This window comes from Rattus norvegicus, chromosome 2 (assembly GCF_036323735.1).
Source record: "Rattus norvegicus strain BN/NHsdMcwi chromosome 2, GRCr8, whole genome shotgun sequence".
Taxonomy (NCBI): Eukaryota; Metazoa; Chordata; class Mammalia; order Rodentia; family Muridae; genus Rattus; species Rattus norvegicus.
In genome coordinates, this window is record NC_086020.1 from 175,904,289 (window position 1) to 175,929,198 (window position 24,910).

The window sequence follows — 24,910 nt, forward strand, 5'->3', positions numbered from 1 at the left end:
CATTGGCCCCCTGCTTGTCCATCACTCTAGTCTTCCCCCCTCCCCTTCTATCTCGCAAGCTAGGCTGCGCTGTGCCTACGTCGGCCTCGAGTCTGGGGCTGGAGGAGTTGCCTTTGGAGCCCGAAAGGAGGAAGGAAGCAAAATATCAACAACCGTCGAGGCGGCTTGGGCGCTCGGCTGCGTCCCCGCCGCCCGCCGCCGCCGCCCCCGCGCGCACCAGGGGGTCCCGGCCCTGTGGCGCCGCCCAGGCCGCGTGGACGCGGCGCCTTCGCTGTTCCCCGTCCGAGCTGCGGCTTCGCGCAGCCGAGGATTCCGCGGACCGGGCCGAAGCTCCCGGCGCCGTGACACCCCGTTCCCCCACGGGCTGGTGAGTCACGACGCGCGTCGGCCCCTTTAAGAGCCCCTCCCCCATGCCGCGCGGCCGGGCGCAGGGTGGTCTGGAGCGCGAGGGGTGTACGGGCGCCCTGGCATAAGCGTCCCGGGCCGAGCGGGGCGGCGGAGGCTGTGGTGGTGCTGGGGTGTCTGCTGTGACAGCCGCGCCTGGTACCCGAGCCCCCGCCGCCTCGCGCCTTGGCGGGCTCAACGCACGTGGCTCCGGCCGCGATCTCGCGCCCGTGGGGACCCCCTTGATCGGGCGTGTCAGCAACCCCAGGTGGAGAACCCCTGGACAGTAGTTTGCAGCTGTTAACATCTGGCAGGACCTCTCCAGGCCTCCCTTGGTTGGTGCGGTGCGGGCCGAGTCGGTGCGAGTGGGGTTCGAGCGGTGAGGCTGGCCCAAGGGACTACGGTGTTTCTGGCCTCCCACCGCAGAGATGGGGCAGAGAGGCCTCCCAGAGATTCCATCGAGCCCTCGGGGTTCCCAGTGGCCCTGGACTACCCAGCTTGTCCTGAGTGCCAGTTCTGCCTACGACTGACCGGCGCACTGGGGCCAGGATAGGGGAGTACAGTGGTTGGATCCGGTACCCTTCCCTACCCGTGTGAGTTTCTTCTGAGGCCTAGCGGGTTAGCTGTGTGAGTGGTGGATCTTCTCCCTCCCCCTAGCCCTCAGTGGGTCTGAGCTGCCTGACTGTGGGAAGTTTGCCGTCTGGGACGGTGACCTTGGGCTGCTCTGGCCGAATCTCGGAGAGGAGCCTACTGAGTGCACTTGGCCTTGGGAGCTGTCCACCTTCTGTTCTCTCAGTATCCGCGGTAGGTATCCGCGGAGGGGAGCTTTGGTGAGGTACCTGTCAGTGTCCTCAGACAGCCAGCTTCTGGCCACTGGCCACCAAGCCCCAGTGCTCAGCCTGGCTGTCCCAGCTCCCATGGCCTTGCCTGTGAATGAATTTCCTTCCTGCGTCTTCCAGGATGGGGGTGGGGTGGGATGAATGTGGGAGTGGCTGAGAACCTTGTTATGTAGGGTGGTTGGGGAATTCTGGAGCTTCTGTAGAGCACTTTTCCCATATACCCCAGAAATGGACAGAGGCTTTGGGATCTCAGTGGTCATTGTCTTTGTTGTGACTCCTGTGCCCTTCATACAAGTACCTTGTGTGTGACTGCTGCATGTACTTTTAGGGAGTCAGCAGCTTTCATTCATTCCCATACCTACCAAAGTGGTAGAGCATTTTACTTGAGATCACACTTCAAATTTTCTATCAGACTTTGGTCTTCCCTCTCTCTGTCACATATTTCATGCAGGGACTCTTAAGATTAAGAATGAAGACATACAAGCCTTGCTCATGCAGGCCTGAGCTTAGAGAAGAAACAGGACCCAGCCAGAAAGTATGGGAAGCCTTGTGTTGGGGGATGGGCACAGGGCTTGTGCTGCCTCTGTTAAGCCCAGTGCCTGGAACAGGGTGTGGGGGACTTGGACAGGAGGCAGGTGCAGGTTGCCCATCCCCCTCTGTGTGGTGATATGGGGCTGGAGGGCCCCAGTTCCCTGCTCTGGCTCTCTGGCTTCTAGTGCACCTCATAGGCTGGGCGATGTGACAGGCTGGCTGGCTGCCGTTATATAATCTCTCTCCAGCAGGTTTTTTTTTTTTTTTCTTTCTTCTCCTGGTCTTCCTTGGTGGTGTGTTGGGAAAGGTAGAGGGAGTCTCTCCATGTCTGGAGCTGGACCAGGGGACAGGGTTAAGCTCACTGAGGCCCCACTCTGACCCTGCTCTTGAAAGGGGCCTCTGCTGCAGCATCCTTGGCCCTTATGTCCTTGGCCTGGACCTCTGTCCGTCTTCCCAGCTTTGTCTTCTGTGCCAACTGAGTTTCCTGTCCTCCATGATTGCTCTGGCCTAGTGCAGGTCCTTGGGACACTTTGCCACCCACACTAGAGTTGAGTTGGTAGGCTGGCTTTTTTCTGTTGCCTCCACTTCTCTGTCCCTTACCTAGACAATTGTGTGGCCTACAGAAGAGCTGCAGGCGAGGGGGACACTATGGGTCACAAGTACAGTTGGTATTGTCCAGGTTCCCTAATGGGACTGATAATCTGAGGCAGGCCCAAGGCTGTTGGCAAAGGTCAGATCTAGGACTGTGGATCTGTGGTGGTGGGCTCTCCCCACACCTTGAGACCTTGGCCAAGACTCTGTAGGTCCTCTGAAGCCAACTGGCCTGAGCAAATTATCTCCCTTTACAGGGAAGTGGGAAGGAGGAATGGTCGCACGCCGCACAGCCTCCGCATCGCTGTAATCACTGGTGGCTTTTATGAGGTAGTCATGGGGCCAGAGTCCAGCTAACCCTCGCTGTCCTCCTGTCCCAGTTTGGTGACTTACTCATTGGGGAGGGGGTGGCATTAGCTGCTAGAAGCTGTGCTAAAGATGCAGACATCTGGCTGTGTTGTGGCTAACATTGTCCTCTACACAGTTAAGAGAAGGCTGGATGAAGCTTGGATATCAGAAATTCCATTGAAGCCAGGTTAGGGAAAAGATAACTCTTAACTTGGCCAGTAAAAAGAGGGAATCTCAGGCATTCTCCAGTGACTCTGCTAAAAAGGCTTTTGACCTATGGCCTAGTGGGCCGGTGCTATTTGGCTCCTGGAATATTTTCTCATCTCTCCCTGCCTAGGACAAAACATAATCTGAGGAGTTGTCCTGGAGCTGTGAGAATACTGTCCTCTGAGTCCCTTCCCCAGAAATCATTTTGAGGGTCTCTTGCAGGCCCAGCTGCACCTGGCAGTCTGCAGCAGGTCATGGGACACATGCAGGGAAGGTGTGCAGTGCACTCTTGGGGGTGTGACACCCACAGAGCAGCTGTTGCACTGTGGGGGGTGGGGGCAGTGGTGGTAAAGATGATTAAAGGATTGGAGAGTGGGGGGTGGTGAGGGACTGGAGGCAGGAAGGCGAAAGGCTCACAGAACCCAGAGAGCCTGGGCTGGAAGCAGGGGCTGAGGTCAGAGCACAGATGGGCAGGCAGGGCCTGTCTGTGGAGAGCATGCTTTGTGAGTCAGGGAGCACTGGCTGACTTCCACCCTCCCTTGTTGCCTGTTCCCTGTTGCCACTGCCCCCCACCCTGGCCTTAGTCCTTGGGTAAGTTGTCCTTTCTCCCACCTCAGCCTCAGCCTTCCAGTATGCAGGAGCTCCTTTTTGGTGGCACTGGCATCTGGGTGTTTAATGGAAGTCCTTTTTGGTGGCATAGGTTTGATGGTCCATGCTGTTGTCTGTCTCTGTCTTCCATAAGTGAAGCTACTTATTTGGGTTTAGGATTTCAAAGCATTTCATACCTTTCTTTCCCTGGTCCAGGCCCAGGATACATGCCACCCTACTCTGCCAATGGCAGAGTTATGCAGTACTGCTAGTATGACATGGATTGAGGCAGCTGACTGTGGCTGACAGCCCCTTCTGAGTAGGGTACTAGAGGGAGTGACCTGCCCCAAGCTCTGGCCTGTGGCAAGCCACACCCAGGCGGGACCATATTTACTCATTTAAACTTACCATCCCGGGAGGCCCTGAGCTCTAGGCTTGGTCACTGACCTTGGCTTGGTGCCCCTGGCTGTTCTGGGGCCCCTCCCCTAGCATTGGGCAGACAACATGCCACAGGGAAGGCGTGTCCTGCCTGTCCCTAGCTCTCCCCTCCAGCATCACCCATGCACACCCAGTTTAACAGGGTACATGGTTCAGACACAAAAGTGAGGACTTGGGGGAAACCTAGATCTGGGGGTACCATTTGTTGTCTCTGTGAAGATCCTAAGTTGGGCAGGGTTCTGTCTGCTACAGGTCTTTGGTATTGGAGAAACAGAAGCTGATAGCCTAAGGAGTTATTTAATGAAATCTATTGTGAGGGGTTGAGGGATCTTGTCAAAAAGATCTGATGCCAGGAGGTGGTGATAAATGACTTTGATCGCAGTCTAGAGAGGCAGAGCAAGGTGGATCTCTGAGTTCAAGGCCAGCCTTGTCTGTAGAGCGAATTCCAGGACAGCTAGGGCTACACAGAGGAATAAAAAGAAAGAGGAAAGAAAAGAAGGCATCTGTCTGCAGGAGCAGGAGGTAGGTTCTAGGCTGGTGCAGCACTCAGAGGTCTACAGGGTGTGTGTGTGTGTGTGTGTGTGTGTGTGTGTGTGTGTGTGTGTGACAATTTGAGGATGCATTCTTTTGACTCCTGAGACTGTAATTCCTTCAGAGTTCCCCATCAACGGAAGAGGCCCCAAAGCAAAGATCTGGAGCAGGAGTCAGCAACACTGAGGTCCCTAGACCAGCTTGGGGCAGACGGGAAAGGGATTGAAGGTAACATGGGGGAGGGCAGCCTTATCTCCTTCCCAGCCCCTGCCTTTCCTAGAGAAAGTGGGGAGTGTCACAGACCCACCTTCCCTGGGATTTTTTTTTTTTTCTTCTTTTTTCCGGAGCTGGGGACCGAACCCAGGGCCTTGCACTTGCTAGGCAAGCGCTCTACCACTGAGCTAAATCCCCAACCCCCTTCCCTGGGATCTTTAGCCTAGACCAAAGGTGTGGAGGTAAGGAGTTGAGGGGGCTTTGAAGGGACCACCAGACCCTAGGATGGCATGGGAAACAAATGGTCTCCTTTCCGTGCCAAGCCTGCTGCCTCCTGTTCTTAAAGCTTGCCCTGCAGACATCCTAGGTCCCAGGTCAGGTCCTTTGCTATTCCTAGTGATATCCTCCTCCAGATTGGGTTTGAAGGCTGGGTGAATAGAGACAAAGACAAAAGGTTCAGGGGGGTGGAGATGGGGGGCAGATGGCAAGGGAATAGACTTCTTTTCTGCGATCTTCTTGTTACAGTGGATGGGATGGTGGAGAAGGGGCTGTGAGCAAGCGAGCTAGAGGGCTGACCTTCGGCCTGCCTGCCACCTTCTCTGCCAGGCACTGTAGGCAAGGGTGGCGCATCCTGAAGAGGGTGCTTCTTGTTCTGTCTCTCCCCTTGACATCTGCACCCCTCTCTTTTTGCCCCCACACCTGCCTGCCTCTTGGCAAACTCCCCTTGTATGGTCCCCATGACAGGCTTTGGCTGGGCATGGGGTGGGAACAGGTGTCCTGGCCCAGCTGTTACTACCCTTCTCCCCCACCTGTCAGCCTGCAGTTGGGGGCGGGAGCTAAGGCTAAAGGAAATCTTCACCTGTTCCCAGGGGTGGGCCTTGCTTGTGAGAGCTCCTGAAAGCTTCCCCTCTGAGGAAGGCCATGGCGCAGACAACAGTCATTGCTGACAAAGTCAGGGTCCCTGCTGTGTTCTGATAAACAGTGAACCCCGTTTGATGAAGGTATGTTTTGATGAGAGTGTGTTTGCCCAAGGGTGCTCAGGATCCTCTGGGTTAGGTACCCATCCTCACCTTGCGTCTTTCCTGAGCGCAGCAAGCTAATCCCCATAAGAGACACCTTGCCACCTTTTGCCTAGGGCTTAGAAACCAAGCCACTGCCCAAGGCCCCTTTAAACCCTTGGTACTCCTTGAGGTCACAATACCAGGAGGATTTGCCTTCCCTGATTGGATTGGCCTCTTTCTGGCCTGGCCTGTCTGACAGTGGGTGCCCTTCAGACTGCACTGCCTCTCATTCCCCATGCCAGAAGTCCAGCAATTAGGGCTCAGCTCTTGGTCTGTTCTTTGAGCAAAAAGAGGTCCCTAGGAAAGAGTCTTGCTGAAGTTCTCTAGCCAACTCTGTGGCCCAAGTCATGCTCAGGTCTCCCTGCCCTTCTCACGCCCGTGGGGAGCTCCTCAGCTCCTCACAGCACCCCCTGCACAGCAGCAGGCAGCCCTAACCCAGCACAGGAGCATGCTCATCCCAACAGCCTGTCCAGATGAGCTGTCCTCAAGGCCCCAGCTGCAACTTTCACTTCTGCCTCCTGAGACCCCAGGGGGAAGTAGGGTAGGGAGGTGGAAGGTGACACACTAACGGCCCAACTGCCCCACCTCTCCTCAACTAAGGCATCCAGTGGCCAAGATCTCCATATGCTATTCTTGTTTAGATGGCTGAAGTGGACTTAAGATTGCCATGGCAGGATTGGCTGTGAGAGAAGGATGGTAGTTAGATACTTAGAAAGGACTTCCCAGAGTAGGTAGACTGCTGGACCTCAGTTCAGAGAGTGTGGCTGTAACTGGACAGATGGAGGTACTCAAGGGGCTGGTTGTCTGCCAGCATCCATGGTAGGAACAAGCACCTTCATGACTCCCATGTGTCCTGGTCTTGGTTGGTTAGCTTATGACAGGTGAGCTTGAGCCCCAGAGTCTGCTATGGGTATAGGATCCAGTCTTTTTTTTTTTTTTTTTTTTTTTTTTTTTTTTTTTTGGTTCTTTTTTTCGGAGCTGGGGACCGAACCCAGGGCCTTGTGCTTCCTAGGTAAGCGCTCTACCACTGAGCTAAATCCTCAGCCCCGGATCCAGTCTTTAAAGTCTTGTCTGAAATGTAGTTCGTGTCCACTGTGCTGCATTCTTGAGAGCGCCACACAGTGGTGCAGGATAGCAGTGGCCTGCTGCTGCCTTCTCTTTGAGGCTTTGAGATGGACTGTGTGTCACTGATCCTTTCCCTAGACAGGAATGAAGGGCCTACAGAATGGGAGCTTCAGGCTACATCCCTGGGCTGTTTGTGAATTGAGGGTTTCTTTCTTTCTGGCACAGAAAATGGAACCAGTCCTGAGGTCCTGAGGGCCATTGGACAGCCTACACTCTGGAATGGGAAGTTGAATTTGGAAGAATAAGGGTGGGGACACTATGCAAATGACCATGCAAATTAGCATCAGTGAGTCAGTCTACTTGGCCTGTTAGGCAGAGCTAAAGCAAAGCACAAGCTTGGATTTCAAAAGTGGGTCACACTAGTGACAGTGACCTTGGGCCCAACCAAGGCCAGGGCCTTTAGAGGCCCCAAATTCTGGGTCCCATTAGTATATGGGAGGACCTTGATAACTGAACTTTTGCCAGGACCTCCTGTGTTCCACCTGCCACTGTCCCCAACAGAGTGGCCCTGAGCCAACTCTCCCTCATCTACTAGGGGTGACAGTTCAGAAAACTTCCTGGTTAGGCTCCATGTCAGCCTCCACAGTGCCTTTCCTCACCAGCTGAAGGGAGCCTAGACTGGCACTTCTCAACTACATGGCTGACTTTTCTTCCAGGGACCCTCACCATTCTGCCCCTCTGTTTTGGGGGGTGGGGCCGCATTGCAGCAGTACCTTGATTTGGGCACACATCTTAGTACAGGCCAGAAAAGCCCAGCCCAGACCCTGCAAGTCCTTTCTTCATGGCCTGACCTCACTCACTGCTTCACTACCAGGATGCAGTCTTCAGTAGCCCCGAATGGCTCCTTAGGTCCTTAGGCCGGCGGCCCAGCGGGGTGGCTCTGGGAACTTTATTGTGGGTGGGAGGAACTTTAGCTAGGTGGAGGAGGCCTTTGGGGAGCCTCAAGGACTTAACTGCTACCAGGGGGGTGAGAGCTAGACTGCAGGAAGGACAGGGAGTGGGACATGGAGGGGAAAAAGCCCCCCTTGGAGAAAACAGGATAACACTTTCCCAGGAGATTTGCTAGGCAGGAGAGGTGGGAAGCCGAGGGCGTTGGAGTATGAGAGAATTGCCCGATGGAGGCTAGGGAGGGCTCCCAGGCCTCCTGGGCCCTCCTCAAGTCAATTTCTGTTTTTACAGGCCACAGTGCCTGAGACCACCCCGCCCAAGCCCTGTTTTCCTGGACTGCCCCCCCACCCCCAAGCCCGCCCTCAGGTCTCCTGTTGGTGAGTTAAAATTAGCTCACTGCCCAGGCTAAAAATAGCCCCTGCCCAGCCCCAAGCTGCTGTCTGGGGGAGGGGATGGTGGGACTTGGTGGGAACCAGGGGTTTTGGTTGTCAGCCTAACAGAACTTAGGCTTGGGCCTGTGCTTTTGGATGATGATGGGAACTTAGAAGAAGAGAGGACCTGAAGCGCCCCCCCCCCCCCCCCCCCCCCGCGCAGCAGGCTGCTGGGGCACCCCTAGGCTGCTCAGCCCAGCCGTTGTCCCAGTCTTGTGCCTTTGCCTCACTGGCCCCTTTCTGTCTTCTTCCTCTGTCTGTGCATCTGTCCCCACCTTGCCTACGCCTCCTCCCACTAGCAAGCAGGCTGCCCGACTGTGGGGGTGACAGGTGGATTGGATTGTCGCCCCCTCCCCCAGCGCCTGCTGCTTATTTCATGCCCTGCAGCCCTACCAGGGAGAGGGTGGAGGAGGGTGACAGCTGTCTTCAGTGCAGCCTGCTTTCCCGAGTTCCAGCCTGAGGCCCCCCAGCGGCCTAGAAGGGAGGGGGAGCTCCTAATGAGTGCAGTTCCCTCCTTGTCTCCCACTCCCTTCTAGAAGAGCTCAGGGCTTGGCCTTTCTGGCCTCTGCTCTGTTGGAGCCTGCTGGTATAGGGCTCCAGAGTCTGATGCATGCAGCTTTTTAGAGCCCAGGATACAGTGTTTGGGGCAGAAAGGTGTGAGGGAACAGAAAATGGCTAAAGAGTAGAGGGAAGATGGAGACTGCTGGGGAAGGGAGCTTCCTTCCTGGTCTTTCTGCAATGGCTACAGGGCCTGTCTTGACCTCACTCCCATCTCCACCCAGGCCCTTCACACAGGAACTGTGACGGCTCATTCTGAAACCCCAAAGTGGTTTGAGTATTGCTCAGGTACCAGGAGGTGTGACATCAGGGAGCCAGCCTAGTCTCCATGGCCGCCATGCAGCACCCCTTCACTTTTCACTTGCCCTGCTTTTGCATATAAACAGTGCCAGTTGCTATGGGATCCCAGATCCCAGACTTCTCTGCCCCCATGGCCACCCTGCTGTTGGCTCTCCTTTCTGCTGCTGTTGTCACAGCCTGCTGGTAATACCACCCTGCCCAGCTAGAACCTGCTGAGGGGCACTGCTGTGATACATCTGTGGCTGTAAGGTCAGGATGGGAAGGCGCCTGGGGCCTGGCACCTCAGCGTGATTGCCCAGGGCTGCAGACTAGATGCAGAACAACAGCCCAACCAGTGCACACCGTTAATTCCAGCACTCAAGAGGCAGAGGCAGGGGGATCTCTGAGTTCGAGGTCAGCCCTGATCTACAGACTGAGTTCCAGGACAACTGGGGCTCCACAGAGAAACTGGGGAGAGAAAGGGGGAGAGAGAAGAAGAGCAGCAGCCCAAAGAGCAGCGCTGCAGAAAGAGGGGTAGTTAGGTTAGGCCGCAGCGAAGCCCGCATCTGGAGAGCAGATGTCCAGGCCTCTGGCCCCTAGTGGTTAGTTAGGTTGTTGAACAGAAGACTAATTAAGCAGGTCCAGGTGTTCATTAAAACTTCCCAATAAGAGTAGGGAAATTTGGGCAGGATAGCTCCACACCTTGAATGGGGTCAGTCTAGGGTATTTTGTGACCATCTCAGCCCAGACACCGTTCTTCCATAACAGAGATTGAGTTCATATTTTTGCCCCAGAGCTTCCAAAGAGTCCAAAGCGATGGGGAATGGACAGCAGAGTGGAAAGAGCCTGCTTTGTAAGAGAACTGTGGTTAGCTAGGAGAAGGGACTGGCCAAGGCAGGGTCTGTCCTCTTGCAGGGTAATTCTGGCAGAGGAAGAGTAGCAGTGAGGGAGACCCTGGGAGGCATGGGGTTATAAATGGCTGAGCTAGTATAGAGGGAGTCAGGGTTGTTGAGGCTTGGCCTCTTAGACAGGTTCCCTTTGATAAAGGATACTTACTATATCTCTCTGGCTTCCTTGCCTTCTCAGCCATGATCTCTCTTATATCCTAGCTCCCCCAGCATGCGGCAGGGATGGGGGGGGGGCAGTGTAGGAGATCAGCCAGGGAGCTGGTTGCCAGGCGACAGTTGCCTAAGCAACCCCATCCTCTCCATCTCCATGTGCTCAGGGCTGCTCCTTAGAAGACTTAGAGTCTCACCCTTTGCACCAGTAGAGCTGAGTGTAGGGAGCGATGAGGGTGAGGGTGGCAGGGTTGGTTGGAGAGTCGGTGATGTCTGAACTGATAGGCTTTGAGGGCAGCTGGTAGAAGGTTCTAACTCCACAGAGAACAGCAGGACAGACAGAGATTAGACTGCAGGAAGGACTTCTACAGGCTCATAATATTTTCTTTGTACGGGCAATAGTATAGTAAAAAGACAGATTCAAGTTCCTGCTTCATGAAGCTTTAACCTTAGTGAACCAGGCACAGAAGAGAATCACAATTGATAATGTTAGAAAGAGTGTTGGGATAGCTTTTTAGTAAACTGAAAACACTAGGACAGTTCACTCTAACTTGCCTGAGGAGACAGCATGGACCATAAGCAGGCAGAGAAGTTCTGTCTTCAAGAATCTGTTCATGGTCTGGGTGGTGGGTGATGGTGCTGGTGCTGGTGCTGCACACCTTTAATCTCAGCACTTGGGAGACAGAGGCGGGTCTGTGAACTCTAAGTTCAATGTCAACCTGATATGCAGAGTGATTTCCAGGTCAACCAGGGCTACACTGAGAAACTCTGCTCCAAAAAACAAAGAAAAACAAACAAATAAAAAGAGTCTGTTCATGGTCTGAAGGTGGAGAGCAGGAAACAAGAAAGGGACAAGAAGGAAGACAGCCACCTGGCCAGTGGGGAGTCAGGGCACCCTGCATTGTGGGTCAAGATTGGAGTTTGAGGCCTGGAGAGATGGCTCAGCAGTTAAGAGCACTGACTGCTCTTCCAGAGCTCCTGAGTTCAATTCCCAGCAACCACATGGTGGCTCACAACCATCTGTAATGAGATCCGATGCCCTTTTCTGGTGTGTCTGAAGACAGCTACAGTGTACTCATATATAATAAATAAATCTTTAAAAAAAAAAAGATTGGAGTTTGAGACTGAGCCAGAGAAACCCACCTAAAGAGGCCAATTTACCATAGCCCTTGCCCCAGTGTGCCCTTCTCCAACCCCCAGCCCAAGGAGGGCAGTTGTGGGTAGCTCTGAGACTTAGGATAAAGCCTGGAAGTCCTGGGTGGAGCCCCTACAGTGCATTGGGCAAGGATTTGGGTCACAGGCCCAGAGAAACTAGAGCTTGTTTGAGCCACACAGGGCTAGGATGTGGGGCGTGGCCAGAGGAAGGCCCGGAACTATGGAGCTCCTCAGAATCAGAACAAGAGGAGAGATGCTGGTTCCCTCTTTTGGTTACCTTCTATACATGTAGACAAATTACTCTTCCTTCAGGGCAAGGAGCTGAGATGCTCTCTGTAGACGCTTAGGCTGAGTGGAAGCTAGACAAGCCCGAAGGGAAGTTCTGTGATCTGTGATGATCTTAAGCAGGTTCACACCTTCCCTTCCCCACGCCATCATAGTCAGGTATCCAGTGAACTAACCACTCCACTTCCTCTGTAACCTTCAGGCTTTGTGGAATGTGTCTGTTCACCATGTACGTGCAGAGTCTGTGGGGACTGGAAGGTGACATCAGACCCCCTGGAACTGGAGTTACAGATAGTTGTAACTCTCCAAATGGATGCTATGAACTGAACCCAGGTCCTCGACAAGACCAGCAAGGGCTCTTAAATGCTGAGCCAGCTCTTCAGTTTCCTGTTCCCCTCTTTGCATATCCCTCCACTCCCTATCTACTTACTTATTTATCCCATTTAATTATTATTTTTATGGGTTTTATTTGTGTTTTGTTTTCTTTCTGGGGTTTGTTTTGTCAAGGCTGGGGTCTCACTATGTAGACCAGGCTGACCTCAACTTACTCTGCCTCTCAAGCACTGGAATTAAAAACCTTAGCTACCACACCCACCTCCTTTCCCACAGTCTTTGTCAGTTAGGCTGCTTGCCTTGCCTGTAGCAGAGCTTAAACGGTGCAAAAGAATTTACAGCCTGCAGCACTGACTCTCTGACCCTTTTCAGAAACACTTACCTGAATGGGGGTAAATTCCGCAGTGGAGCATTTACCTAGGGAGTGTGAAACTTTAGCTTCCATACTTGGCACTGCAATAATTAGAGAAAAAAGCCAGACTTTTGTGTAGACCTGTGACCATAGGTTATTGGAAGGTTGAGGCAAGAGGATCACAAGTTGAAGGCCAGCCTAGGAAACTTAACAAGATCTTAGCTCACAAAATAAAAATGGGGGTTGAGGATGCAGCTGGGCAGAGCACCTTCCAGGTGTGCACAGGACTCTGGGTTGAGTCCCCAGTGTGAGGTGCTCTGGGAAATACACTTGCTGCCCTCTGGCCTAAAGCAGCTTGTCTGTTTCTAAGTGGCAGAACACCCTTCAAACAGAAGTGTTCTTGGCCTGAGCAAATGAAGTGCACTAATGTCCAGACGCTCTGACTAGGGTGTGCATTCTGTAATTCCACATTCCACTGTCCCCAGACTGACAACCTGGACTGGATGCCAGGTACCAATATATGCATCCAGCATCCTCTCTCTGCTTGTTGCCTGTAGTTTGGGAAGGCATTAGCTCAGTATCTTCTCACTTTGTCTCCAACATAGGAGTCTCCACTGGTACAGGCTGTGGTAGTGGTAGGGGGTTGGGAGTGTACAGCACACAGTACAGACAAGCTTCCTAAAGAACAGGGTATGGGTGCTCTCCAAGAAGCAGACCCTCAGAGCCCTATATCTTCTGTGTGACCTAAAGCCCAAGGACAGCAGTGACTTGGGGAATCAACCTAGACCAAGCCCTGGTCCCAGTGGGAGCCCAGTTTGTACCTGGTATGGGAAGGGGGGCATTTCCTCTATAGCCAATATTGTTGCAATTTGGGGATGGGGCAGAGATGCCACCAGTCTCTCACAGGCTGTAATAGCCTGGCCCACATCCCAAACAAGGCTGGGGGTTGGGGGTCTAACAGTCCTCTTATGACCCCTTCTAGGAGGCTGTGCATAGGTGTTCTGCAGACCATGAACTGAGCACTAGTCCCAGACATTCATGAGCACAGTGTGAGGCTCCTGATCACCACCCAGCAGCCCCTTCCTCTCTGGCACTAAGGACCCCTGGAGAAGATGGGGAGGAAAAAGATTCAGATCCAGCGAATCACTGATGAACGGAACCGCCAGGTGAGGAGGTCCCAGGGCCCTTGTGGTAGGCGAGCAAGGACAGAGAGCCAACTCTGACACCCATGACCAGTTGTAAAAGAGAGGTTTCTTGGAAACCCAGGGACTCAGTGACGGTTCCAATAGAGGATGGGTCCAAGCAGAGAGAGGAGCACTTTGTGTACCTCTTTGGCTTGCTGGCCTGAGATGGGCCAGGACCCCACACCATTGCCACACCTACAGCTTCCTCATCTCAGCAAGAGTTCTCCCCCTCCTCAACTGGTAGGTATGCTGCTCTTCTTAGCCCACTGCACACAGAGACGTGGTGGCCTCCTTTCTTGGCTGAGGCTGGCTCTGGTGCTATTTTGTTCCTTTCTAGACCATGGATTTCCATCAACCATGGCTGAGTCACCATGAGTGTAGAACTCTAGGGTAGAGGCTATGTCTATGGGCAGGGGGACTCTTATCAGACCTGGCCACCCACTACTCTCCTGCAGGTGACATTCACCAAGCGGAAGTTTGGGCTGATGAAGAAGGCCTACGAACTGAGTGTGCTGTGCGACTGTGAGATCGCGCTCATCATCTTCAACCACTCCAACAAGCTGTTTCAGTACGCCAGCACCGACATGGACAAGGTGCTGCTCAAGTACACGGAGTACAACGAGCCGCATGAGAGCCGCACCAATGCTGACATCATTGAGGTGCGCGCCTGGGCCCACCTCTGCTCATGTGTAAACCTCTCTTTTCTCCTGAACCCAGGGTCCAAGGAAGGAGGGGTCTGACAGCAAAGGCATGAGTCATGTAGCCAGCACCAGGCCTCAGCTCAACTTAGGCATGTGGTCTACCAGGTCTGAGGAGCATCCTGCTGTCTTGTGCTTTGGGCTCCTCCTTCCTTCATTCTCTGTGATACTCCTTGTATCTCCCTCTTTGTTCCTGTCTCTCAGTTCTGTTCCTTTGTGGGTTTGTGTGGCTCTTGTCTTGTTTCAGGGTCAAGATGTGAAATGTTGAAGGATATGAGCTTTGGGATGAATCTCTGGCCTTTTCTTGCCATGTGACCTTAGGCAGGTGGTCTGGCTTCTCTTGGCTGTGGTAACTCCACAGATGGAGCAATACTGGCTTAAAGAAGTGTTCTGTGAGCAAAGAGATGACCTAATTCATGCTTCTCACTTCAGGTTGCCAACTTGGGGTGCAGAGGTTAACAACACTGGCTCTTTTCCAGTGGACCTGAGTTCAGTTCCCAGCACCCACATGGCAGCTCATGAACGCCCGTTACTCTAGTTCCAGGGGTGGGGTCCACCCTCTTCTGACCCTGTAGGCACCAGGCATTCATGTGGTACACATACATGCAGGCAAAACATATATACATGAGATAAAGTTTTTTTGTTTTTTTTTTGTTTTTTTTTTAAATCCAGACAGTGATGGCACACACCTTTGATCCCAGCACTCTGTGAGTTCAAGGCCAGCCTGATCTACAGAGCAAGTTCCAGAATAGCCAGGGCCACACAGAGAAACCCTGTCTTGGGGGAAAAAACTACACAATAAATAAAATTAAAATGAAGCAAAGGCTGGCAAAATAACTTATTAGGTAAAGGCACTTGTTGCCAAGCCTGATGACCTGAGTTTAATTCTCAGGAACCCTGTGGTGGAGGAGGAACCAACTCCTGCAGGTTGTCCTCTCACTTACCACACACACACACACACACACACACACACACACACACACACACACACGGACAGACGGACAGATAGACAGATGGACAGATAGACAAATAGATAGACAGATAAATGTGATTTGATTAAAAACAAACCAAAACAAGTCAGGTATCTTTGGTGTTCTGAGTGAGCACAGGTAGCTTGAGTCTGGGGTAGTATAAGGCAAAAAGCTCAGTGAGTGAGTGAGGCAGGTCCTTTGTACTTCTGTATCCTTTCCTGTCTCCCTTCAGTTTCTCTCACCTAAGTAGAACCTAGGGTTTGCACGGGCAGAGTCCCCACCCCCAAACACACTTTCTAGGGAGCTGGCTGAACCTGGCTTCTCCCTAGACAGCTGTGGAGCATGCCTGCCCCAGGGAACACTGTAGGGACGGGAGGATGGCTGGGGGGGGGGGGGAGGACTAGAACATCTGGGAACCATGGGAGAGAAGGTTGGAGCCAAGTAGGGGATTTGGGGAGGAGCTTGGAGGAGGCGGGAGGACCATTGCTGGCTGGCTGACTGGATGGTGCGGTTGCAGACCCTGAGGAAGAAGGGTTTCAACGGCTGTGACAGCCCAGAGCCGGATGGGGAGGACTCACTGGAGCAGAGCCCCCTGCTGGAGGACAAGTACCGGCGGGCCAGTGAGGAACTGGATGGGCTCTTCAGGCGCTATGGGGTGAGCCCTCCTCACCTTTTCTCTGGCCCCCTTCCGGCCCCTCCCCCAGGCGCTGCACAAGAAGCACAGGGAATGTGAGAGCCCCGAGGTGGACGAGGCGTTTGCCCTGACCCCCCAGACGGAGGAGAAGTATAAAAAGATAGACGAGGAGTTTGATAAGATGATGCAGAGTTATAGACTGGCCGTGAGTAGTCATGGAGGACAGCCTCCTGTGCTGCATGGTGTGGCTTCACCCAGCCCTGCCCGGCCTCGGCTGCCTCTGGTGGATGTGCTATGCTGAGCCATCCTTGAGCTGGTACTGAGCACTGAGGAGCTCCTGGCCTTGGTCTTGATAGCCCCCTTCTTGCATAAACTAGAGAGACCTGCAGTGTCCTCTCACTAGCAGACAGTGCAGGTGCTGTGAGTCTCCAGAAACGGAGAGGAACTGTTCTTTGTCCCATTATATGGGGGACCCCCTTGGGGTGCTTTGGCACCTCTGCTTCAGTCACTCAGCTTTGTGTAAAGGAAGCAGAACTGCTAAAGGGATGGCAGAGAGGTGGGCTTGAGCTGCTCCCAAAGCAGGCCAGATGGTGGTGGCCACCTAGTGAAGCCATATCCTCGGTAATATGCAAGTTTGGGTCTGTCCCCAGGGCACTAACTTGCTCCCAGTGTGTCCTGCCTGGCTGAGGACTAACCCACCTCCACTGGGGGTATCCGATCCCATCTGCAGTGGACAGAGCCTGGCTCTCTCACCTTGGATCAGAGCTGTAGCAAGGTGCTCTCACCTTTCTGATGGGAGGTAGGCAGGGCTACCAAAGGGCTGAAGGCAGGGAGCCCAAGCTTCTGGCCTTTGGAGATACAGTTCAGGAACCAAAGAACTCTTGTGTCTACCCTCTCAGGCAAAAATGGGTCGAGGGGGAGAGATTCACCTGGTGTGACACTACCCTCCATCTTTCTGTCTAGTCATCTGTTCCGGCCCCCAATTTTGCCATGCCTGTCACAGTGCCCGTGTCCAATCAGAGCTCCATGCAGTTCAGCAATCCAAGTAGCTCTCTGGTCACTCCTTCCCTGGTGACATCATCCCTTACGGACCCACGGCTCCTGTCCCCCCAGCAGCCAGCACTACAGAGAAACAGTGTTTCTCCGGGCCTGCCCCAGCGGCCTGCTAGTGCAGGTAAGTGGGCTGGAGGGGAGTCACTGAAGTGGAAGTTGTGTGTTGAAGGGGCTCTGGGCTTCTATTTTCAATGGCGGGTCTTCCCTTTGCAGCATTTCTGCATGTATAGGACTCTTGAAGGGAAATGGCCTAGGACTCCTCAGAGCCCCCTCTTCTTGTCCAGTCCCCAAGACAAAGCTCATGGTAGCTCTGCTTTTCTCCCAGGAGCCATGCTGGGTGGAGACCTCAACAGTGCTAATGGAGCCTGCCCCAGCCCCGTTGGTGAGTGTAGCTGCCTCCGTAGGGTGGCTCAGACCAGGGACCTAATGGAAAGGGAGGAGGATGATAGGGCCAAAGCAGGATGTATCAGAGGACTTTAGCCCACCAAACCCCCTCTTGTTTTCTTTTTCTAGAGACAGGTCTTACTATGTAGCCTTGCTGGTCTGGAACTTGCTATATAGACTAAGATGCCCTCAAACTCATAGAATCCACCTGCCTCTGCCTTCTGAGTGCTGGGATCAAAGGCATGCACCACTATGCCTGGCCATGGTCCAGCATTTTCAGATTAAAATGGGTCATCTTGTTGGGATCAGGACTTGTCTAGACAAATGGTAGGCATTCAAACACCACCTGTACACAGAGGCCCCATGCTCCTATGGAGTCACTATACAGATGTGTACCTGTAGGCCTACATACTGGAGTCATAGGAAGAAACTACCATTGCCCAGACACTTGTAGCCGCTCTTGATCTGTGCTGGTGTCTGACTAGTGACCTCCTTTTAATGTCACCATTGACGTCACCCTGTCATTCTTACCATTCCCAGAGTGATCTTGGAGTTGGGATAGAAACAGCAACACACTGTGAGGATAACCATGTGCTCTTAGGGGATAGAGAAAGGTGGAATTTAGGGATCACCCACATTCCTAAACCTCAGGCTCTTTCAGCTCAGTCTCGGCCAGTACTTCCCATGTCCTGTCCTGGTCATTATGGGCCCTGTGTGAGGTCGGTGGGCGTGAGGGCACTGTAGCAGTGGCTGTGCACTAGAGTCACAAAACTGTTGACTAAAGGCATAACCCTTCTCTCCAGGCCTTGCTCACACAGCCCTAGAGCCCAGCATTGGGCTCTCTGTGAGATGCCCTGGGTGGTTGTGGAAAAGTCTTCACAGCTCTCAGCTAGTGTCATGCTTCCTCTAGTGTCATGTGCCCAGAACTGACAAAATGTCCATCCTGTGCCCCTCACAGGGCTGATGTGAACATGTATGATACTGTGTGTGGAAGACCTGTACATGGCAGATTGCAGAGCAAATGTAAAAGTTGTGATGCCTTTTTCACCGGCTCTAGTTATAATAGTGACCATATTGTCAGCCCCAGTGCCAGCAACACCATTACCAGCAGTCAGCGCCCTTTCCCCATGGTGTCAGGCAACTTGTCTTGTGCTGATCAAAAGGACAGAGTTTTAGCTCCTGACAAGGAAACAATCTAAATGGTTGGCTGGCTCTGGTAATCTGGCTCCTTAATGAAGACCAGATCACAGCCGGCCACCTTGTCCCACTCCTGTCATTGTGTGTCCTCTATGGAACAGATGGGGGTGTCTGAGCACCAGGCATGGGGAAAAGCATGGCTGCAGGGCTCTCTCAAGTGCCCGGGGCTGGCAGAGGCAGTGGTTGCTTGTCATTTCTACCTCTGGTCCCATCACTGTGGCTTAGAGACTGACTTTATGTCAAGTGATTGGGGACCAAGGCTTTGGCAATGTCAGACAGTTCAGCATCCATGTAGAGCCTCACCAGGCCTCTGGGAGCCTACAGGTGGCAGATATGCTGTCTGGGGCAGCTGGCAGGTATGGGGGCAGGCTGGCATTGTTGGTTCCTCATCTCACTTCTCCAGGGAATGGCTACGTCAGTGCCCGGGCTTCCCCCGGCCTCCTCCCTGTGGCCAATGGCAACGGCCTAAACAAGGTCATCCCTGCCAAGTCTCCACCCCCACCCACCCACAACACCCAGCTTGGAGCCCCCAGCCGCAAGCCTGATCTGCGGGTCATCACTTCCCAGGGAGGCAAAGGGTTAATGCATCATTTGGTGAGTGGGTTTTTGGGCTTTGGCAGGGGCTGGGAGGTGGGAAGAAAAGCAAGAAAATGAAGGTTAGTAGCAGGTAGGACTTTTGAGAGAGAAAGACAGCATGACTTTGAACACTTTCTTCCCTGAGGGTCTTTGGACCACAGCAGTGCTGACCAGAGGGCAGTATAAATGAACAGGAGATAGGAGAAAAGGCTCGGTATTAGAGAAGATGATAGAAGGAACCCACACTGTACCATGAGAATAAGCACTGGGTGATGATATCTGGCTGGCGGAGGCCAGGATGCAGCATTTTATGGCTATCAGATAGAATAGATGTCCTTTTGGGCCAGAAAGAACATTCTGCTCTTAGGCAGATAGGGGAATGGGGTGGCCGCATGGGAAGGGCAGGAGCCATAGCCTGAACCATCCTTTTGGTTTTATTTCTGCTCCCAGACTGAGGACCATTTAGATCTGGTAAGTGTGGCTGAGATGTTAAAAGTGTCTTTGAGTTCCAGCTTTGCCTAATGTTACTCTGTCTGCAGCATGAGTTTGTGTACCTGCCTTCTCCCTGTGTGTTTAATGTGTGGTTGTTACCAGGAGCTGTGCATAGAGCTGAGTGGGGTACTAAGGTGAATGGATAAGGGGAGGGCTGGACATGGCATGCACATGTCATCTGCGTGTGCACGGATGTCTGTGTATCATCATACTTGTTCAGATACCAATACGTGTATGCATGTGGAAAAGAGTATGAGACTACCCCCAGGCCTTAGAGGCCTCAGATAGATGCCTGAATTAAGCTCTTAGTTTCCATTGGCCTCCTGACCCCACACAACATTGGAACCCAAGACACAAATCCAATCCTTAGAAGAAAATCTAGGAAAGTCTGAGGCCTAAGGCAGTCAGTACTGCAGTTGTCCTTGCCAGCCTGTTCACTCACCTCCTACCCCGAACCCATCTCACAGACACTTAGAGACATGCACATCCCCTCCTGTGCTTACACTCAGCAGCAGCCAGGAAAGAGGAGGGTGCTTCCTCCCCAGCTTGCTGACAGGAGGCCAGAAAGGCTGGAAAAGGCAAGCAGGCTTTGGCGGCCAACACACCGGCAGTTTCGGCCCCAGCGTGGAGTTGGATAAACAAGTGACTCAGCAGCAGATGGAGCTGACAGCCCTGCACACGTGTGTGCATACATGCAATCACATGCCACCCCAGATCCTACGTTTCATTCCCAGATGCCAGTAGACATCTCTTGAGGCCTCTGCTACTGTAATGGGTAGAGATACTTCACTGGTCTTAGCCCAAGAGAGACCATATCTCTTCCTCTGTCCCTCCACCCAGGTACCAGGGCAGTGTTCACATTAAGCTACAGGCTGCCCCCATGCCTTCCTGTCTGTATGGGTGCAGATGCAAGTGAATCTGTGTGTGCATGTTTTTCTGTGTGAGTCTTGAGGATTCCAAACACACGAACTGTGTTTGTGAGTCTGCGGGCTTCCATGCTATGATCCCTCCCCTTGGGATTCAGGGACCTAGTTCAGATACAGTACTGTTGACCACCTTGAGACAGCCCTCCCATTTGCCATCTTTTGACAGACAGTTTTCTCCTACAGAACAATGCCCAGCGCCTTGGGGTCTCCCAGTCTACCCACTCGCTCACCACCCCAGTGGTTTCCGTGGCAACACCAAGTTTACTCAGCCAGGGCCTCCCCTTCTCCTCCATGCCCACTGCCTACAACACAGGTGAGTGTTCATGTAACTTGGTGCATTGTGCACGTGTGCATAGGGCAGGGGCTGACCAGAGACGGTCACTGGATGCTCCTTCCAATCTGAGGTAGGTCCTTCACTAATTAGTGTTGTAATAATTAGTAGATCAAACAAATAAAAACAGAATCCTGGGCTGGGGGGTGTGGTTCAATTGGTAAAGAAAGGGTTTATCTCACAGGCATGAAGCCTTATGCCCAGTTGCTCGCACTATTTATAAGCCAGATGTGGTAGCACTTGTCTGTAATCTGAGCACCCAGGAGGTGGAAACCAGAGAATCAGAAGTTCATCATCACCCTCAACTACACAGGGAATTAAAGTCCAGCTCAGTTACTTGAGGCATTGTCTGAAACAACAAAACACGCTCAAGAGAGGGCTCAGCAGTTAGGAGAACTTGCTGCACTTCCGAGAGTCCAAGTTCAGTGCCCAACACCCACACTGGGTTACTCACTACTTGTAATTCCAGCTCTAGGAGATCCAACATCCTCTTCCAGCCTCTTATGGTACCTGACCATATGATGTGGCATACATACAAACATATACACATATAAACTTTTAAAAAAGTTTATAAACAGAAATAACAAAATTCTTGATTTGAACTTTGGATGAAACAAGTTCTTTTTCAGTCTTAAATGTATCCCCAAGGCATTATTTGTGCTAAAGTATATCCCAAAGACATACTTTCTTTTAATGCGTTGTTAATATAAAATTTACTCTTAACCAGGTTATCTTTTATTTTTAACATAGGTCCTTGTGGAAGAGTAGCTCCTATCCAGTGTGAGGGGGACAGGTCAGAGGTAACCTGAGTAGATGATTCAGGCACATCAGGCTAATAGGGTCCTGGTTTGGGGACTGGGGAAGGGAACATGGTCAGTGCAGCAAAGCTTCCTGGATGCAGAGTGGATTTGCTAGTTTCCTGAGCAGAGATGGCTCAGTGCAGCAGTGAGTGGGAGGCAGGATAAGCCTGGTGATGGTTGGTGGCTGGATAGGTCTAAAGGTGAACAGTTACCTGGGGACATGGCAAAGGCCTCTGGGTAGAACTGTGAGACATATAGTGCAAGCTGGCATGGCTCTGTCAGCCTCTCACACGTTCCAGAACAGAGTGTGATGCCCACAGCCGGCCATCCTTGGCTGCATTCAGGCTGCTGTGTCTGGCCAGGAAGGACTCTCTAGTAGGGAAATGCTTTGTTACCTGGCCTCAAAGCTTTCATGTGGCAGTAAGCTCTGTCTCAATAAGGAGGCATTCCTCATCCCTTTCCCACTTTCATTACTGATCCTCACACTTGAGTGGCCAGTGTTCAAGTTGTTCTATGGTGACTCTTGTACCTCTGCAAGTCCTTTTTGATCAGAAGCATGTTAAGGTACAGATCCCACCTCTGCCCTCTTCCTAGCAGCAGGAGATAGCCTGAGTGGCAGACAGCAGCCTGCTTTGTGCCTCTGCAAGGACCAAGATATCAATGACTCTGGGCAGATTTGCCTGCTCGAATGTCTCTGACCCCAGTTCCTTGGGTGCCTCACATGCATACCCACTCCCAGGTTACTGATTTTGAGGCTGGGGAGGGGCTGACTGCTTCAGAAGTGGCAGCCTGTGGGCCTAGTTCAGGGAACATAAGTAAGAGGGAGATGAGGCTCCCCCAGCCTGTTACCCACTCCCAAGACAAGGAAAAAACCAACTTCCTGAGTCTAATGGGAAAGTAGGCTGAACACAGCTCAGATCTCCTCAGAAGCTTTGTTTGGGAATCCTACCATGGTGGCTACCTGCACTTCCCCCATTCAGTCTTGGGAAGCAGGAGAGAAGTTAGTTTATCTCAGCTCTCTTTTGGACTACTGTGTCTCTAGGATGTGCAAGCAAGCTTTGGCCCCGAGAAAGCTCCAGTTCCTGTTGCTACAGGAGTAGCTGAGGAGACTTCTGTCAGCAGCAGACATTTGCGGGTACCACATCTGATGTGAGCCAAGCTCCAGTAGGTGCTGGGTGATTTACTATGGTGATATCCTGCTCCAGAGGACATGGGCCTGGCTTTTGTGGCCACTACCTCTAGAGATCTGTCTGTGGTGACGAGAGCAGCTTAAAGAGGTAGCCAGATGGCCTGAAGGTTGATCTCTTGGTCCTTAGGAAATAAGCTCCCCAGTAGATAGAGCTAATGTGCTGGGGTTGGGCAGGACTAAGAGTTGGGTTCTGATTTCTCCTTGAGGTCCTTAGGTAATGCCCTGGCCTATTCTGGGCCTGATTTTGTTTGTATAATAAGCATTGAATATAATTAGTCCTAGAGGCCACATTTTGCATTTATACTGGTTTTTAAAATGAGTAAGGGGGGGAGGGTGGCTAGAGAGTTGGCTCGGTGGTTAAGAGCACTGGCTATTCTTCCAGAGGACCCAGGTTCAACTCCAAACACTCACTAGTGGCTCACAACTATTTGTAACTTTAGTTTCAGGTGATCTGACACCCTCACACAGACACATGCTGGCAAAATACCAATGCACATAAAGTAAACTTTTAAAAATTTCTAGGTGGAAAAAGACTTTAAAGAAATAAATAGGTAGGGCTGGGGATTTAGCTCAGTGGTAGAGTGCTTGCCTAGGAAGCGCAAGGCCCTGGGTTTGGTCCCCAGCTCCGAAAAAAAGAACCAAAAAAAAAAAAAAAAGAAATAGGTAAATAAATAAATGAATAAATAAATAAATAGGTAACTGGCATTGACCTAAAGTAAGTGGAGTGGGCTGTGGTGCAGGTAAGATCAGTGGTGAGTGTGCTCAGCAAGTGTAGGACTGCCTTCCATGCCCAGCACTGCAGAAATAGAATTAAATAAAGGAACATGGCATCAGGGCTCCCATGGGTGCTGCCACTAGCCTAGCCTTTCCTGTGAGTAGGCAGCTCCTCAGACCTGAGGCTACATCTGTCTCATGTGAGCAGTGGTGCTTGGTAAGTCTTGGATTGTTCACCAGGAGCCTGATGATGTTGCTGTCCTACATGGCTTTTCCACACTTGCTTTTCCTTGGTGGCTGTGCTGAGGTGTATCTGCTCTAGACAGTCAGCACTTGTCTAGGATCTCAGCCTGTGAGTGGAGGTTGCCAAGAATCTGTCCTCATAGCTTCAGCATTGAATGCTGCAGAGGTCAAACCATCTTCCTGCACAAACAGGGCTAGAGCAAGTGACCTTGGATTCACAATGGAACATAGGTTGGGTGCCTGGACAGTACATATCTTTCTAGCATGTCCTCCCACTGTGTACACATCTTTATGGCTCTTGGGAAGGCATTTCTAAATACCTGAAACAGAGAAAACAGCAAGAGGCATCCTGGAGCTATATAAATAGCAAGTGAGGGACTTGTTGAGGGGCAGAGGTCAAAGTGTCTTAACAGTGCTGCAGACATCACAGTGCCTTAATAGTGTAGACGTCACAATATCTTTAGATCAGTGCTTAGACGGGAAGTGTCCCAAGTCCCCAGGAAACTTGGCCACTTGGCCCTAGCTTAGGCCCTAAATGAGGCCCCTTTCTGCCTCAGGGCCATGAAAACTGGGTGTCAGACCCATTTCCTCTGTGTCTCTCTGGGAGCCTAAGCCCTGGTTAGGGAGAGTCAAGGTATGTGGGGCCAAGACAGAAGGGAGAGTGTTTGGGGCCTCTGTGCTTTCTGGTCTCAGTATCCTGGAGTTCTCAGAGCTCCCTGCTGCCTCTCCTCAGCCTGGAGCTGGGCAGGTGAAGAGACTGCAGTTGGATCGATACTGGGCCTTCTCCATTTCCCTTGCCCATTTCTTTTTTGTAACTGCCCTTATGAAAGCAATACTTAGGCATGATTGATTTTTAAAACTGATGATGTCTTAAAAACCACTTGTCCTTTACCTTGTTTAAAAAGCATGCCTGTGACCATCAGGCTTGTCTTCTGTCGTTTCATGAAGTCTCCATTCTTCACGTCTGTGCTTAGACACCACCTGTCCCCCTGAAGGGCTGGGGAGGTGCTTCCACCCAGGCTCCCTCCTTTCTCTTACTGCAGATTACCAGCTGCCCAGTGCAGAGCTTTCCTCCTTACCAGCCTTCAGCTCACCTGCAGGGCTGGCACTAGGCAACGTCACCGCCTGGCAGCAGCCCCAGCAGCCCCAGCAGCCACAACCACCACAACCGCCACAGTCACAGCCACAGCCACCACAGCCACAGCCACAGCAGCCACCTCAGCAACAGCCCCACTTGGTCCCTGTTTCTCTCAGCAACCTCATGTGAGTCTTTGGGAGGCTTTCCATGGGGACGGTGGGGAGTGAGGGACAGAAGGTCTCCTT

General features: G+C 52.4%; 1 protein-coding gene across 11 annotated transcripts in view; it reads left to right on the plus strand.

Moving 5' to 3' along the window:
- The first annotated feature begins 43 nt into the window (after positions 1 to 43).
- The window catches only part of Mef2d (myocyte enhancer factor 2D), a 29,120-nt gene continuing 4,253 nt past the window's right edge, over positions 44 to 24,910 (plus strand). For 3 of the 11 annotated variants that reach the window (XR_005500377.2, XM_017591127.3, XM_039103208.2), the window contains exons 1-10: positions 228 to 367; positions 13,178 to 13,361; positions 13,835 to 14,038; positions 15,566 to 15,703; positions 16,646 to 16,856; positions 17,061 to 17,117; positions 18,720 to 18,910; positions 19,343 to 19,363; positions 20,494 to 20,623; positions 24,631 to 24,850. Coding sequence is in view for 10 of the 11 variants with exons in the window: in XM_017591127.3 (XP_017446616.1) it covers positions 13,308 to 13,361; positions 13,835 to 14,038; positions 15,566 to 15,703; positions 16,646 to 16,856; positions 17,061 to 17,117; positions 18,720 to 18,910; positions 19,343 to 19,363; positions 20,494 to 20,623; positions 24,631 to 24,850 (1,226 nt within the window). In the remaining variant the exon portion in view is untranslated. 11 annotated transcript variants of the gene reach the window in all.